General features: G+C 36.7%; 2 protein-coding genes across 3 annotated transcripts in view; one reads left to right on the forward strand and one right to left on the reverse strand.

Annotated features, from left to right (window-relative positions):
- Window positions 1-4,048, forward strand: part of fndc4a (fibronectin type III domain containing 4a) — a 33,775-nt gene extending 29,727 nt beyond the window's left edge. For both annotated transcript variants that reach the window (XM_081379358.1, XM_081379359.1), the window contains 2 exons: window positions 96-229; window positions 3,190-4,048. In XM_081379358.1, coding sequence (XP_081235484.1) covers window positions 96-229; window positions 3,190-3,231 — 176 coding nt within the window. In that variant the 3' untranslated portion in view covers window positions 3,232-4,048. The remainder of the gene's footprint in view (window positions 1-95; window positions 230-3,189) is intronic.
- A 326-nt stretch (window positions 4,049-4,374) lies between these two features.
- Window positions 4,375-17,197, reverse strand: part of LOC308698898 (low density lipoprotein receptor adapter protein 1) — a gene marked incomplete at its 5' end in the record, with an annotated part of 34,986 nt that continues 22,163 nt past the window's right edge. The window contains 6 exons of the mRNA XM_081379357.1: window positions 4,375-6,433; window positions 10,544-10,578; window positions 11,605-11,723; window positions 11,825-11,905; window positions 11,984-12,056; window positions 12,386-12,500. Of these exons, the coding sequence (XP_081235483.1) occupies window positions 6,337-6,433; window positions 10,544-10,578; window positions 11,605-11,723; window positions 11,825-11,905; window positions 11,984-12,056; window positions 12,386-12,500 (520 nt within the window). The 3' untranslated portion in view covers window positions 4,375-6,336. The remainder of the gene's footprint in view (window positions 6,434-10,543; window positions 10,579-11,604; window positions 11,724-11,824; window positions 11,906-11,983; window positions 12,057-12,385; window positions 12,501-17,197) is intronic.

Consider the following 17,197-nt stretch of genomic DNA (forward strand, 5'->3'; position numbering starts at 1 on the left):
AGTGACTCTATGAAACCTATCAATCTGTCCTGTCTCTCCAGAGCTTTGTAGAGTTACATTAGTGTGACGACTCTGTGTCTTTTTTGTTTCTGCAGCCGTAATTGCCTTGTTTTGCCGGCAGTATGACATAATAAAGGACAACGATTCCAGCAACAGCAAAGAGAAGGCAAAACCATCCTCAGAGAGAAGCACACCAGAGCACCACAGCGGAGGTCTGCTGCGGAGCAAGGTGGGAATCTTTCTCAACTCAACGTCTTGTCTAAACCACACATCCCTTTTAAAGAAAGAGGAAAATCCTGTTTGTCACTTACTTACTGTATGTCATTCTACTCACCTGTTCATAATCGCGTCATTATCTATAGGGCGCAGCCGATTGGTTCCTGCTGTATCAGTAGCCAATGAGCTCGCTGCTCAACCTTCAACTACTTGGGTAGCATTTGCCTTAGCAGTGCAGCACACTTCAGAAACCCTCCACCTTCCCCAGCTCCACCTGTATAGATCTGCTACGGGTAATTCATGTATGCTATATTGTACAGCAGCAGCAGCATAGCAGATCTATTACGCCAAGGCCAAACATACAACATTGTCATATCTATTACCATGTCAAACACTCCAGGAGTTGTCATGACATAAAAATATTCCTCTTCATTGTGAAGGAAATCGCCCTTGAATAAATGTAATATTTGCCTTTAAACGAATGTGCTGTAACAGATTTTCAGATATCTCCAGTTTTAAACTGTTAATTGCAATGTAAAACAGCTATGCATTTGTGCTTTCCCCCACAATTCCCCGTTTTCAAAACAGATTGAGTTGAAATTACATTTCCCGATACATTTCATTAGCTCTTAATGAAAAGAGTAGCATAAGCATTCAAGCCAAGAGGACAAGGAAAAACAACCTGATCACTTTAACACCTGCGGAAAGACTAAGACAGAAAGCAGGAAAGCATTAGATTGCTATCCATCTCACTTTTCACAAAGATTGTCTGCCCAGGAACTGGCAATTGATAAAACCTCTGATTGATCAAACCTTTTTGTTATTTGTCGGATGAAACCTGCCAGCAATGAAGGATTAGATGGAACACTATGGCCTGCATTCCCTGACTCATGTGAAAGGCTTCAGGGTAGCTCTCTGTTGTACAAGTTTTGTGAGATCAACTAAGCCTATGGAGCTTTACTTTATATTTGCATAGGCAACGCTAGAACTAACTGTTTGGCTTTGATCAGTAATGCTGAGTGATTTGCTAGAGAAAGTGTGTCCCAGAATCATTATTTTTGTTTATGAATAAAAAAGAATAGTCAGGCTGGGTTTCGATACAGATTTTCAAATTCTCTTGAAATTATTTCATTCTAATTCATTTAGGGATATCTCAGTCATATTGTAAAATGGGTATCTTTTTGAACTAGTACGTAGTTAAAAGAACCAGCTCATAAGAATCAGACTACACTTTGCACTATGTTTTTGATTCTTCTGAGTCATTAGTTCATTAATCGGACTACACTTGTTGAGTTTAGCGTTTGCATGCAGCCTTCAAGGACAATCCAACTTGAAGGCCTTTTATTGTCATTTTGCAGAACAAAGTATTTTTATTGAATTCAAAACAGACTGTGATTAAATACAAACTCACAACTCAAGGTAAAATATGATTTCTTTTACCGTAGTACTGAATATTCAACAGTGTGAAAAGCAGTACAGGAAACATTGATACAGAAAACCTTCTAATTTGGGATATAATGAAAACAACAATTTTAAGGGCACCTTTTTTTAACAATCTAAGCGTATGGTCTAAAGCGCACGGTGCAAGTGCACTTAGGGCATGTCCAAATCCACTTTTGCTAGTTTAACGACGGGAAAAATGGCCGGGTGTGTTTTGGGCGTAAACCAATCAGAGTCAAAGCCAGTTGCGCTCGCGCCATGGCGGATTTACTATTTACAAGGTGGAATTTGCAAGCGGAAAAACTTAACGCTTCTACAGAGAGGAAACTGAAGCGCGTGAGCAGACCATCTACGGGACAAAGTGTACGCTTGTTGTGGACCTAACTTTACTAACGCGCTCTGTAAATAACTAAAAAATATTGCGCCATTGACTTTAAACCAGGTTTCAGTTGGTCAATGACGCAGTCTATTTCAGTTGACAATTCATATTTCCTCAAAATAGCAATGTGCCAAAAATGCGCCTGAACACACCTCGTTTTCAGACCAGCACGCTCATGGGCGCACAAATGGGCGCAAATGCATTTGCTATTTAAACAACGTGGCGCAGGGCGTGAAAATGATAACTGCGTCGGGCTGAAACTAGCAATAAACACTTAACACGTCGCGCCAGGCGCTACATTACGCCGGCTGTATGATAAAAAGTTAACTACAGAGCCCAGATTATGTATACATTTTCGTGCAGCCAGACCAATTGTGGGATTTTTAAGAATTGATATCAGAATGGTTTAAGTTAACCCTTAAATGCATGAATGTTTCCCCAATCATTATTACATATCCGGGTCTTTAGCGACACAGATATCTAACACGGATGGATCTCTACCTGTCGCGATAACATAAAAATAACATAAAAACATGAAATAAAGCATATTTTGTTACCTTTTGGAGCTTGGAAGGGTTCAGTTTGAGCAGATGTTATGCATGCAACTTTAATTTTAGAATCAGAGACATTTTTCGGCATAATAAGTGCTTTGGATCAAATGCCAGAGCTACTGACCTACTTCTATAATAAACCATCTCAGGAAAACCACCATGTGCCTTTGAGCCTTCATGTTCCTGCTTTTCACTTGCCACTTTCTCTGTGTTGGAAATTCAAAGTGATAAAGCAAGAACTGATGCTTCACATTTCACCCGTTCCACTATGTGCCACCATTAGTCCTTATAACGCCCTTTTAGACACGTGATAAAATCAATATCAGACCATGTATGAAGTCACCCCCTGCACCAAGACCCTAATGGCCTTCATTTCGACATATTGCACTACTACAGAGCAAAATGATGTTCATTCGTCTCTGTGTGCATTACATCTTAGTGCTCACAGCCATATATACAATAATCTCAAGCTGCAAATACATCCAGCGGCATTCTATCCATCCAGGAAGCCATCCTGTCCCAAACGATTGTAGGCGTTGATGAACGGGCCCCTCGGAGGAGAATCACTCTTCTGTTTTTTTTTTGTCCTCCTGTCTGTTGCAGTTCCACCAGTCTGTGCCATCTATCAACATCATTGAGGTGTGATGGGAGTTTCGTAGATGTCAGTTGCACCATCCCCCGTATCAGGATGACAGTTTATCGGCCCTTCCATCATAACACAGTCAAGAATCCTCATGGAGCAGCACATCAGCATTGGCCCACCCATACGCACGTATATTAAAGCAATCCATTGGGACTGTAAATATCATATTGCGTATATGACTGGATGCCTATATTGTATGATGGATGGAGAACACCCCAAACTTTCCTGCAATATATCAGATTGAATCAGGGATTTTTTCCCTCTTGTATAGAAAAGGAAGGAAAGTGTATTTTTGATATGGTACTGTTGCGGTATGACAGGGTTTCTACTCTTTATTAGCTTGTGTTTGGTTTGTGCATGCATCTCTTTTGAGTCAGGATGTGTACAGAAGCAGGTCATTGGATTAAGCTTGTGCTCTTCTTTTCATTAGTCTGTAAAACTGGTGGAATTGTGACTGCGCTGCTTATTAGAGGGAACAGACTGACGCCAAATCTCTCTGCTTGTCAGCTCTTCATCCTCATAACCAGTTTTTTTTGTATTCTAAATATGCATATTTGCCCAGTTTTTTGCCCACTACATACTAATCTTAAAAACCTGCCAGACTGAACAATGTACATAATTGCTAATCTCTGTGTTGTATACAAAACATGCTCAAATAAAACAATATCCTACCTGAATTATTGTTTGCTATTAAGAATATAATGCATGCATATTTTATGTTTTTTTATGCCCTTAATCTCATGTTTATTCTCTTAATTAGAGGATGTTGTTATCTTCTTTTTCTCCTTTTCAGTTTTAATAAAGATAATGAATGACTTGATGGAAGCTTGTTTTTTTTCTTGCTTTCTTATTGACATATTAGCATTTTTGGAATTTGAGAGAAGTACTATGCACAGTATGCAGAAACCCATATATTGTTTGTTTCAACAAAAACATGCTAATGGAGTGGGATCTCATTTATTGGTGCATTCAGCCACCAAGCACATTAAGAGTCATTAATATTAATAAAACATTTGGGAGTTAATCAAATGACCAATATTTTCAAAATAGAAACCCATTGTGTTGAACTACAGACTAATATTATTTTGTCTAATGGCAATTTTTCCATTTACTAAAATCACAAGATATGACACTTTTGTGTTTTTGAACAAATATTTTATTATACATTATTAAATACCAATTGTTTATGTATATATGCAAATTACCTCTTGAGCTCCATTATGGTTTCATGATGATTAAATAATAAAAATTAGTATGTGTACAAAGCCAAACATAGATTGCATAGATTTTCTTAAAGCACCAACTTTCTTACTTTACAAAATATTAATCAAATAAAACACATTATAAAGACAATCACACATTATAGAGACAATCTACACAATATTTTAGAAACCATTTCAGATATGGTTGTATACATTTTTGTTGTTTCACTATGGTTGTTGCAATCGGGAAAGACATTGAAAGTGTCTCAAATCCTTCCACGGAAAATTAGTGATTATTTGAAATGAATAAGCAGTCAAATCAGATCAAAAATTAATTATTAAACCACTGACAGTTTCAATATGATTAACCAAAATAACTAGAACACCACTAACTGAACTAAGAACGCTAGTTACAGTATATACTGCTATCACAGCATATATTCTATCAAATTAAATGAAACTTATCCCACTTTTAGGAGGATAGAAAATGTAAAAAAAAACAAAAATTCTGTAATGTCGAGAAGAAATACTGCAAATAAGGAGAAAAAAGCTGACAGAGCTACTGAGGCTCAAAGACGGAGCGTTAAATGATGAAGAAGAGATTTCTGTGTGCATTTTAATATCACTTAAAAAGGGCAGAATGGCAGTATATTACATGTAACACTAGAGACTGATGGAAAATATTTTTCATTTCTGAGAGCCAATGTGTAATATTCTTTACTTCAGCACTTACAAAGCAAAGAAATGTCAGAGCCTATAGAAATAAGATATACATTTCCGTCTTTCTATCCAGTTTCTATTTGACAGAATATGGCATTTATTTTTGCAAAATGAATGTGTGATGATTGTCTGCCCAAAGTTTAACCAAATCAGAGATGATTTGTGTGACATGACATTGTCTGACATGACAAAGCATCTGTGAACATAAATAATGGTAATAATAATAAATCTAACACTTATGGTTGGAAGCCCATTGTGCGAGGCTTTTAGACTGCAATATTTTGGATCCTAAAAAAGAAAGAAATCTGAAGTGTTTTGAGGCCTTATTAAAATATTTAAAAATTCCGTGATCCACCCCAGACAGCAACATAGTGTTGGCCCAGATCCGGCCCACATCTGGTACACGTGGATTCCACACGGCCCGGATGCGGGCCGGATCAGGGCCGACATTATGTTGCTTTCTAGGAAAGAAAATCATTTCTGTAATGATTGCTTAAGCAAACGTCCCCTGACCCACAATCATATCTGAAATTCAACAGTGCTTCAAAATGTTAGTCCCGAACAGCTCTACAGTACATACTTATTTGTAAACGTTCACCTAGAGTGTATAACTGCACGTCTAAAGTTCGCTAACACATGCGGATCTAGCACTGTACATCCTGTAACACTTGTCTGAGAGCGTTTCAGTGGCTTTTGTTCAGTACAAAGCACTCGATTGAAATTAACCATGCAATCTGACTTTCAGATGAATGCCGTGGGAGTCTTGAAGAATGCTGGGCTGAAGGACAAACATCAGTTTTGTGGAATGTACATTTGGTCACCCTTTCAAGTAAATGTTATTGTATATTTAAATAACATAACCAAAGTATTTACAATATAGCACCAATGCGTTGGAAAGATTTACACTCTTTACATTATACTGGTACAATATATCAACATGCGGTTTCATACATGTTGTATTGTCAAGTTCTTACCCTTAACTTACAGTGTTATAATGCAAGTACATTGGCATTCAAGAGTTATATAGCTGAATCATGCATGTCTGTGATGCTTTTTTGTGGTATTGTTTGCTGTTTTAAATGGCAGTGGTGTGAGTGAATCCATCGCTGAGGCATAAGTTGCACGTTGTGTGTTCGTGACACTTTCTGATAGGCTGGTGAGAGTGATTTGTGTGTGTGTGTGTGCTCAGTCTGAGTCCTCACTGCTGAAGGACAGGAGATGATCTTCCACCGGACTCACAGCTGCATCCTCAGACACGGTTCTGCTGCGGGACGTTGCCAGTCTGATTGAGGGAACAGGAAGGGTAATCTTAATGTTTCCTTCTTGTTTTAATCTTTTTCTCTTTAAAATCCTAAAAGTTTATTTCAAAGATAAAATGGATTTTAAAACTAAATTCAAAATTACACTGAAAGATGTGAAAGATGCACATGCAACAATGCTTTTATCAGGGTTCCCACAGTCATCGTAAACATGGAAATGTCAGGGAATTTAACTTTTGATTTGCTTTTTTTTTTTTTTTTTTTTTGTTATGCATGCTCTAAAACATTTAATCAGATACACTACTGTTCAAAAGTTTGGGGTCAGTAAGATTTTTTTTAATGTTTTTTAAAGGAATCTGACCAGGCTCACCATTTATTTGATAAAAAAATACAGTAAAAACAGCAATATTGTGAAATATTTTAAAATGTAATATAAGTATTCCTGTGATCAAAGCTGAATTTTCAGCATCATTACTCCAGCCTTCAGTGTCACATGAACCTTCAGAAATCATTTAAATATGATGATTTGCTGCTCGAGAAACATTTTATATGATCAATGTTGAAAACGAAACAATGTTGAAAGAAAAGATTAATTACAAAAGGTCATGGGAATTCACTGGGAACCCTGTTGTAAGTTGTTGTGTTGAAGTGAAACAGAAATCTTGTCAGGCAGTGACCATAAAGGAAACTAAGTCTGAAGTGCAATGATATTAATTTCTCATTGAGGTTTAGTGATGGCTGATGAAAACCGAGGCATGTCATTACACGGTACGGTTTCTCTCACCTCACTTACCTGCGTCCATCTCCTCCACCTCCATATTGCTGCATGGCAGGCGAGAGAGAGCATGACACATGCTGACAGTAAGCTATGATTAAACCATCACATCCTCCCAAGCATGCTACTGTTCAAACTTTGTGGGGATCTATATCTATTAGTTACATTTTTTATTGTGCTTTTTATACGCGCTCAGTGAACGGAAAGAGCTGATTTGGATTTGCCTCGTCTGAATCACTTTTGGCTCCTTTTTGGCCCATTGCATTACTTATAATAATGGATTCTACTGGCAAGATGAGTGCTGTTACTGTCCTGCTGTATGCCAGCAATGAAGTCATAGTAATGCATTGGCATCACAAGCAGTTATAACTTTATAGTGGCGGAGAATGTGGTGAGCAATCATTTAAAGACTTGTAACATGTATCATCATGTTAAAAATAAATTGATTCAACAAGTTACACAACCTTATTAGAAAGCACATCCCTATGCACAAGAATGCTTGTAACTCACTAAGCAATGAAATCATTGGATGTTTGTGATTTTATATAAGGATACTGATCCTTATTGTCATAAGGATATTGATCTATTTTTTATAGATCAATATCCTTATGATAGTATGCAAGCTGCTGGGCGTTATGTAAAATATCATGTAAATATATATTATTTTTAGACAGTATATTAAATACACAATATTTAATGTGAACATCTGTTCATTAAGTCTTCTGCTTGCTCCATCCAGATGTATACACTTTAAGTTTTTCTACCTTAACTCTACTTATTTAATTGTTCTAGATGTTTATTACTGTCACATATTCTCTGTTTCTGTTCAAGGACTTTTATTTTCTTATTTTTATTTACTTTTTATATACTGAAAGTATTTTCAGTTCCCTGTGTTTTCTCTGTTGTATTTGGGGCCGTTTACACGACACCGTTTTCAACTGAAAACTTATGCGTTTTGGCCGTTCATTTACATGACATGATTTACATGATTTGGGGGCCTGAAAACTCAAACTTTTGAAATTGGGTTTCAAAGTGCTAGTTTTTGAAAACGCTACCGTTGTTGTCTCTGTGAAAACAACAAAAACGCGAATTTGTGAACACGGTGATGTGCATTACATGTTAGGCGGGTAGTGTTTCATTACAAAGTGATATCGCCAACTACTGGCCTGACAGTATAACACTGCCGTTTTAGTCGTTTGCGTGGATTCTTGTGAACAGGTATCATTTTGACAACGTTGTTGTCTGTATATGAAAAAGCAAAGGAAAAACTTATCAGTTTTTAGTGCATTGTTGTTGATTAATTACGTTCACCTGTGTCTTGTTTGGTTCCTCAGTCAGCCTTGTGTGCATATATAGGCTAAGGCCAGTCCAAAATGGTCATGCCCTTCACTTGCTAACTTCCTCCATCTTGTTCACTCGGATGTACGTCATTGCTTACGTTGCACGAGTGCCCACTACTGGCGGAAACTGCAATGGGCTGAATTGAAACAGCCCTTGATCACTTGGAATCAGCTATGTATTATTTAAATTTGTTTTTCCCTTTAAGAATTTGTTTAATGCAGCATCCAAATGTATATAGGTGTGTTTGGGTTGTTTTAAATTAAAAAAAAATTATAATTAATATATCATAGAGTTGTTTGTTGAGGTGGTGATTAGACGAGATCTGTGGTGACGTCACAATCGTACTGCATTGTGGGACATATAGGTGCCTGAACTGTACATATGAAGTAGACTCGCTCCCTTGGTCAAAATCGAGGGAACAAGGGTCTGTCTATATAAACTTAGCTCGTCCACTTCACGAAGTGGAACGCACTTCAAAATGGCGGCAGGGATTCCCCCGAGGGGAAGTGCTTAGGGAAGTTCGCAAGTGCGTGTCTAAAAGTGGACTGGAACGCAGCCATAGCCCTCAGTTGTGTTTTGTCTATTCTGGTTGCGTTAATGTGTGGTTTCTTTTTCTCCGGCGGTTCCCTGTTATCCTGAGTATTTTGATTCTTTTATTAAAGTTCTACTGCTGCAACTATAGATCCACACCTTCACAGAACAGATTCTTTATTTGTTTTTGTGTTCCCCAAACCCCACCTGCTGTACCACTGACAATCTGCTAATCTGGATAATAAGAAAAAAAATCATCGTTTTGGTACATCTGTTTATAAATCTACCAGCTTTAACTGTACACAGAAATGCTTGAATGAAGTCGTTATGAACTCTTTACATTCAATCCGCTGCTAAACGTGAATAACTATTTCCATAACATTTCCAGGGCTCTGTTTGACTTTGTATAAATAACCATGTATGGAGAGACACTCAGAATAAAGTGATTCATCATGTCTGTTAATCGGAACCAGAGCTGCGATGGCTAATGTGTTTCAGTGCTCCTACTGTGTGCCGAATCTCACACCATCTCCACTTTATGAGACATAATGTCACACTTGAGGGAGTACGAACACATTAGCTGATTATATGAGACAGAATATTTTACAAATAGTTCCACATCAGCATACAGATGGCCTTGAAGCTACAACACATGGACAACTGCGACAAAACTAACAATTTTATTTCAAGTGGGCAGCAAATCAACAAAGATAACAAACAAAGAAATATTGACTGAATTTGAGTGTATCTCAGGGGAAATTATCTCTTTTTAAAAAATCTGTTTTCAGACATTTGCTAAGCTGCACTGCAGTCAAAAATGCTGCAATATACACCGTTCAAATGTTTGGGGTCAGTAAGATTTTTCAATAAACTTGTATTCAGCAAGGATTAATTAAATTGGTCAAAATTGACCGTAAAGACATTTGTATTGTTACAAAAGATTGCTTTTACAACTAAATACTGCTCTTTTTAACTCTCTAAGAATCACAGATTCCACAAAAATATTAAGCAGCACAACTTTTTTCAACATTAAAAATAATCTGAAATGTTTCTTGAGCATCAAATCAGCATATTGTAATTATTTCTGAAGGATCATGTGACACTGTAGACTGGAGTAATGATGCTGAAAATTCAGCTTTGCCATCACTTTTTAAAGTATATTAAACTAAAAAAAGTTTTAAATTGTAACAATATTTTACAATATTACTGTTTTTACTGTATTTCTGGTCAAATAAACGTCTTTCAAAAACATTAAAATAATCTCACAGACACCAAACTTTTGAACGGTAGTGTTTTTTTTAATACCAAAGTCAGTTCTTTTCTTTTTGTGAATATGTATAAGAGTATTTTAAAGGGTAAGTAATTATCAATAAGCATTCGATCTCCAATAAACACTATCCTGAATGAACAATCTCTGATTTCACAGACCGTTTTCTGTGAGGCTTACTATGTGTGATTAAAAGTGAGTAGAAGGGAAGAAACTTACCTTGAAAACGCATCATCGAGGCCATCTTCCGCATCCTGAGAATGAGAGAACATGCAATAACCATGTAAGCAAACACATCACAGATCATATCTATATCATACCTGCAGAACCAGAGAGTAACTTGAACAACATCAGCACCAGCAAGCTCTAAAGAGTTACTCTAATGTCTCTTCTGTGACAGTCATTTTCTGAGACCAGCAGACTTAAGATTCTAATTGGGTTTCAGAACCTCATGAACAGTGGATGGAATGCAATCACAGCTGAAAAAAGTAATCAACAAAAGGCAGGTTGAACATGGTGTGCAGACAGAGAGTTTGACGGATCCAATAAGGGTAGCTCTACGCCTAGTGGTCATACGTTTAATCAATAAATACGGCATTAAAGCAGAGAATGCCACTTAGTGGTGACTATGTGCTTTATCAACAGGACCGGCCATGCTGACTGACAATATAATGGCAATTAGACAGTGGCAATAGTAATTACCTTTTTTTGTCATGGTGTCAAAACAACTGACCTTCATTTTGGAGCGGATACTCTGCATAATAGTGGCACTCTTTCAGAAAATTAATTAAAGTCAGGATTCAGATGACCAGGCAGGCCAAAAGACAAACTAGATTTAATGTTATCAGAAAGGACTGCCTGGCATTTCAGCCATATTTAATCAAATAATATGGAAACGATTCAAAATAGACTCCTGGTAAAGCAGTATATCCTCTGAAGGGATATTTATTATGTGTGAAATTAGTTAAGCTCTGAATGAAACACTAACACTCTGAACATTTGCTGAACCCAAACAATTGCCCAAATACACATTACCATTTAAAAGTTTGGGCTCAGCATTTTAGAATGATTCAAATCAGCATAATTAGAACGATTTCGGAAGAATCACGTGACCCTGAAGACTGAAGTAATGAAGCTGAAAATTCATTTAAATTCATTACATTTAAAAATATAGAGACTTCTTTCAAAAGCATTAAAACGTCCTACAGACTCCCAAAACTTTTGTACGGTAGTGGCTGACAAAAAAAAAAAAAAAAAAAAAAAGGTTAATGACATCATACCCAGGAGTCATGTTTGATTGGCCGTCTCCTGGTGTTGCTGCGTGGAGATGGTGAAAGGAAGGAAGGGAAGAAGGGCTTCCTCAGTTTGTGCTCCACCAGAGCCCGAGTCTTCTCCTCCTCTGACACAAGGAAAGAACGAAAATAAATGGTATTCCCATGAATTTAACACAATTAAGACAAAACATCAAGCAAACCATTGTGTTTAAACCAATAAATGTACCTGAAACACGGTTTGGTTCAGATTCAGGCTGAGATTCAGGGTCTGAACAGGAGTAGCATGTGCGAACTTTCTTGCTTTTGTCTGCAATGGAAAAATGAAGACAGGGATATTTGTTTTCCATGTATAGCCTATATAAACAAACGTGGCAAAACCCCTCACCTTCTTGTGCGATTTCCCACATATCTAGAGCTACTTTAAAAGCTTGCGCAACTGTCAGAGTCACAGCCTGAGCCTGTGGAAAACACATGAACGCACAAAATCAGAAGGTTTCTGAAGGTTGTCCACAAGATGGCGCTAGATACCTGCTATAGATACGGGTCAAGAGAAAAGGCTGTGGCTCACACAGGTTAGTTTGTCAATTATAATCACATAAAAACTGTAGCGAAAAAATAGGTTATGATTTATAAGGAAACATAACATGGTGAAGAAGGATTGCAATACTATCAAAATGGAAAAGTTTTAACAAACAATGTGCATATGCGTGGGAATTAAGCCTATATGTTTTGCCATCTGTTACTGTGCTTCCAAATATGTTCATGATGTGCATCTGAACACACTTACTATTTTCTTTTTTTGGCAGAGGAAGGCATGGCACTCCAGAGTTTCATTGAACTGGCTTTGGGAGACGTAGGCAAATACCTTATCCTGAGTTTTGTCTGTTGTGCAGTAAGATATTCTGCAGAGGTGAGAAATAAAAGCTTTTCACTGTGGACTGACTTTATGTTTGTTCATAAAGACTCATATAATTAAATAACATTTCCAGGAATTAATAATCTACTGGCAGAGACTTGGTTATGACTCATTTTGTTTAATCTTTCAATAATGTCAATGGAAGTGTGTGAAAATCATCAGCTTTATTTTACAGAGACAATGCAACAAACTGTTTGTAGTTTCATTGATAATGACACTCTTCTTTAATTTATTGAGTCATTTCTAGCTTTTAACTGCAGTAATAATTGCATCGGTCATTTACAGTCTGCAAACCAACCCAGATGATTCCTGATTTGTATTTTAATGGGTTTGTAATCTCTCAGATCCCTAAGAAAACTCATGAAAAACCTATTCAGTGCCAAGACAGAAGTGAGATGGTAAAGTATATGGTTGAACTGTAATAAGACATATTTCTGCATTTAAAGGAATAGTGCACCCAAAAAATGAATTAATTTCTGTGGAACACAAAAGAAGATATTTTGAAGAATATTTACACTGCTCTCTTCCATACAATGAAGTGTTCCTGTAGCCTAAACAGTAGAGCATGGATTCAGCTTCAACATTCTGTACTTTATGTTCCACAGAAAAAAGAACCTAAAAGGACATTTTCATTTTCTTTTTTGTCATTTTAGGAAAAGGACCTGAATTTAGAGCACCAAACCAAAAGAGCTCGAGTGAAATAATGAGATGCATTAGGGAAGACAGAGCTCTAATCTCACTTCATCTACAATTGTTAGTGCACTACTTCTGATGCACGACCTAAATAGAAATGCCCAAGACTCTCTATTCCCTTTCTCCCTCCCCTTTCTCTCTCTGAACATGGGGGGGTGTGGTGAATTATCATTTATTCCAGTCTGTGGTGCATTGCACAACTTCATTATTGAAGAGCGTGACACTGAGAGGGAAGGAAATGGTAAATGGCCTGAATTTAGCTTGTTTGTAGCTCCTTTTGAACTGAATTAAAGGAGGAGGAAATTTGATCATAAACAACCTCAGCTATGCTGAAATGAACCTTTCAATCTTTGCTTTTGCGGTACTCAAATAGAACATCTTTGAAAGTACTGTAGCTCAATGCATGAAACTGAATGCATTACAAAACAAACACGTTTTATACAACAGTAAGTTTCAGTCCTCTCATTTGTTTGGCTGAGCGGCATTATATATATGATATAGTGTGTATACAGTTCAACAACAGTGTTTGAATCACTCCACTTGTCTGTGAGTTCTACAGGTAGGGATTTTTCATTTACTCTTTATGTTATGCAAGTAGGTGGTGACAAGTCACGTCTTTATTAGTGAGTCACGGAATCATTCACTCAACCGATTTAATCAAAATCACTGAATCATTTTGAAATGTAACACAACTCCTGTGTGCCGCTGGAAGATGCGCAATTTAGCAACATTTGATTTGCTGTGGAACTATTTTCTTTGTTTTTTTGGGTTGGCGGAGCTAAAAACAAAGTAAATGTCTAAAATGAAAGGTACTCAATGTTAACTTTTTGTTTACTGAGCAATTTTATTTATTTTTATTGTCAATGTGTTCTCAGATCTATCTGTTCTCAGATCCTACTGTACTGTAAATAAATGGGAAAACGCAACACAAAGAAACTGAATCCAGGCCAAGTGAAAAGCAGAGATAAAGTAATGCACAAAGTGAGTTTGGCCTTAACATGAATGCTTTCTGCTTTAGGCAAGGAAGAGACACACGCTTGTTAAATTTCAACAAATACATATAGAGCCTCAGTCAGGCCACGTACATTGTAAATAGAATAATAATAATAATAATAATAGGAGCCTTCACATAAGCAGCTCAAGGGTAACAAACATGACCTTGTGGCCCTGACTAGCATAAGAGCCTATTATAACCTTGGCAGTGTTTGCATTGGCAGTGACACAGATTGCTCCCTCAGTGATGCCCTGGCTCCCTTCTCTTGCCGAACACATTACAGTGGAATATGACATTCCCAGAATGGGGGGAGCCAAAGTGGGGTTTAATCTTTTCATGAACAGTTAATGCGGGACCGTAGTGAATCTCATTACACAAATCACTGTGCAAGATTTGTGGCTTTGGAAAATAAAGTATTGCACACAGATGTTTTCTTTTCAAGAGACAAGCTGTCAGTAGTGGCAGTAGTGAAAGTGATATTTATTTGCATAAAAAGGCACATAAAAATTCTAAATTGCAGTGAGCGTTGATGAAAAAAAAAAAAATGAAATAAAGACCCAGAATGCCCTTCAAATCTTTACAATTTCTGATGTAATAAAGCTGACAGTTCCCACTGAGCCTAGACAAACAACATCATCTCCTATTTTTCACTAAAAATAGAACGGCTGTGTTTTTTCATCATTATTTGTATATTCAGCTGTGTGGGGGGAGGGGGGGTGGATCAAAGGAGTGAATAAAGATGAGGAAAAGTGTTCATATCATCAGCACTATGTTTCCTTCTTTTGAAACCCCCACCACTTCATTCAAGATGCTCTCGTTTATTTTGCTGTCAGTGGAAAGGCAGAGAATACCCATGATTCTCTGCTTCACCCTCCAAACGGTTGTCCAAGACCCCCTCAGGGTCTGGGTTGAAATAGCATTTATTATAGCATCCCGACTGAACTGTGATTTTATGGTCCCCTGGTACTTGTGTTTATTCTCCAGCCTCCTTTGAAAGTCAAACTGAGGCTGTATGATCAAAGTCTACACTGATTACATTCTGCTGTATAAGACCCATCGCTCCAGGGTCTATTCTCGATTTTGAGGTGTGCTTTACCTGGATAAGGCTAATAATACAGACGTAAGAAAATAAGATGAAACTCTGTGCGGTGGAGAGCAGTTTGTCCTCTACGTGAGCTCACAGAATTCCTTGTCTTACACAGGAATCCATATGCCATCACACTAAATAGCCAGAAGCCCACAGAGCATCTCTGAAGGGAGCGGCGCAGGACAGTGCCACGGATGGAGGAGTTCCAGGTACAAGGACAGAGTGTTTTGTGTCAGACCTGATGCTCTGCTGCTAAAAATTAATTAGTAATTTGGTTTTCAATACCATTAACCATTTAAAAAATAAAAAAATGTTAAGACTATTCAGTATCTATATTTGGAAAATATATTTTGTAAGTGTAAACCTAAAATAAATACTGTTTAGAACAAAAGACAAAGATAATATAAAAAAAACATTGAGAGATTAATTCAAATGATATATCATTTTGCTTTTCAAATAAATGTATTTTGCTTTAATGACCCTTTTAATTTTACATAAGGATATTCAGTATCTTGAATTAAGTTCATTATAACCCCCTGGAATCATTCTCATGTTGTAGTGTAAACTTCAATAAATAGTTCTTAGAACAAGCAGAAACTAAATAAGAAATAAGAAAAAGCTTATCAAAAAAAAAATGTATTTTACTTTAATACATTTTACATTCATTTGTTTTAAAGACTAGAGAGAATGTACAGTATCTTGAGTTAAAGGGATAGTTCACTGAAAAATGAAAATTCTGTCATAATTTACTCACATTCAAGTTATTCCAAACCTGTATGAATTTCTTTCTTCAGCTGAACACAAAATAAGATATTTTGAAGAATGTCAGTGGCCAAACAGTGATGGACCCCATTGACTTCCATAGTATGGAAAAAAAATACTACGGAAGTCAATGGGGTCCATCAACTCATTCTTCAAAATATCTTCAGCTGAAGAAAGAAATTCATACAGGTTTAGAACAACTTAAGGGTGAGTAAATTATGACAGAATTTGTATTTTTCGTTGAGCTATCCCTTAATTATTTTTCTTATTTTAATGTTGGTTTGTCCTGTTTTAAGTGTAAACATCAATAAATAATGCTTAGAAAATAATTTAAAATTTTAAAAACATGTATGCAATTTTGCATCTCAAATAAATTTAGGCCGATTTACTTAGCATTTTAATGTTACTGGAATACAAGAAAAAAAGTGATAATAAAAATGGTAAAAGAGACAGGGACAGAGTGTGCGTGTTTTATGTACTGTATGAGAGAAAATGTGAAAGAGAGAAAGACGGGATAGAGAAAAGAATAAAACAGTAGGAAGGATGTGGGATAAGTTTTTTTTTTTATGGGAGAGGATTAAATAGATGCGTGATTCCCGTGACTGTGTCTCTGCTGTAGCTGATAAGGGGGATCAGCATGGGGCTCCTCTCTGCACTCTAAAGCACCCCTCATGCCCACTGAACAAATCACCTCCCTCTAACAGAGGGCTAATACTCTCTAAAATGTATGAATACCATACAAGCATATCACCTCTTGCATCAATATTTGTTTGACACACTCAAATGTTAATGATTCACTTGTTAGTGATCTCACTGCAGTGTTCATGTTGTTCTATAGACCTTGACTGACTAAAAATCTTTAAACAACTGATTAGGAGGGAGTGAAGTTTGCAATAATTGACTCAATGGTTTTTAAAAACAAGAAATGCTTTGTCAGCTTCATGTGGTTTAAATCAGCTAGGTTTGACAAAAATATTATTTAATACGTCATAAATACAATGCAAAAGAACCCCAATATAATTGTTACAAAATGTATACAGATTTTATAAATAATCCATAAATCATACAGTAAATCATGTTTAAGGGTTCGATCAGGTACAAGTACACTGTTTAAAAGTTTGGGGTCAGCAAGATTTTTTAAATATTA

Source organism: Scardinius erythrophthalmus, assembly GCF_964197995.2.
Source record: "Scardinius erythrophthalmus genome assembly, chromosome: 11".
In the NCBI taxonomy this organism is placed as follows: Eukaryota; Metazoa; Chordata; class Actinopteri; order Cypriniformes; family Leuciscidae; genus Scardinius; species Scardinius erythrophthalmus.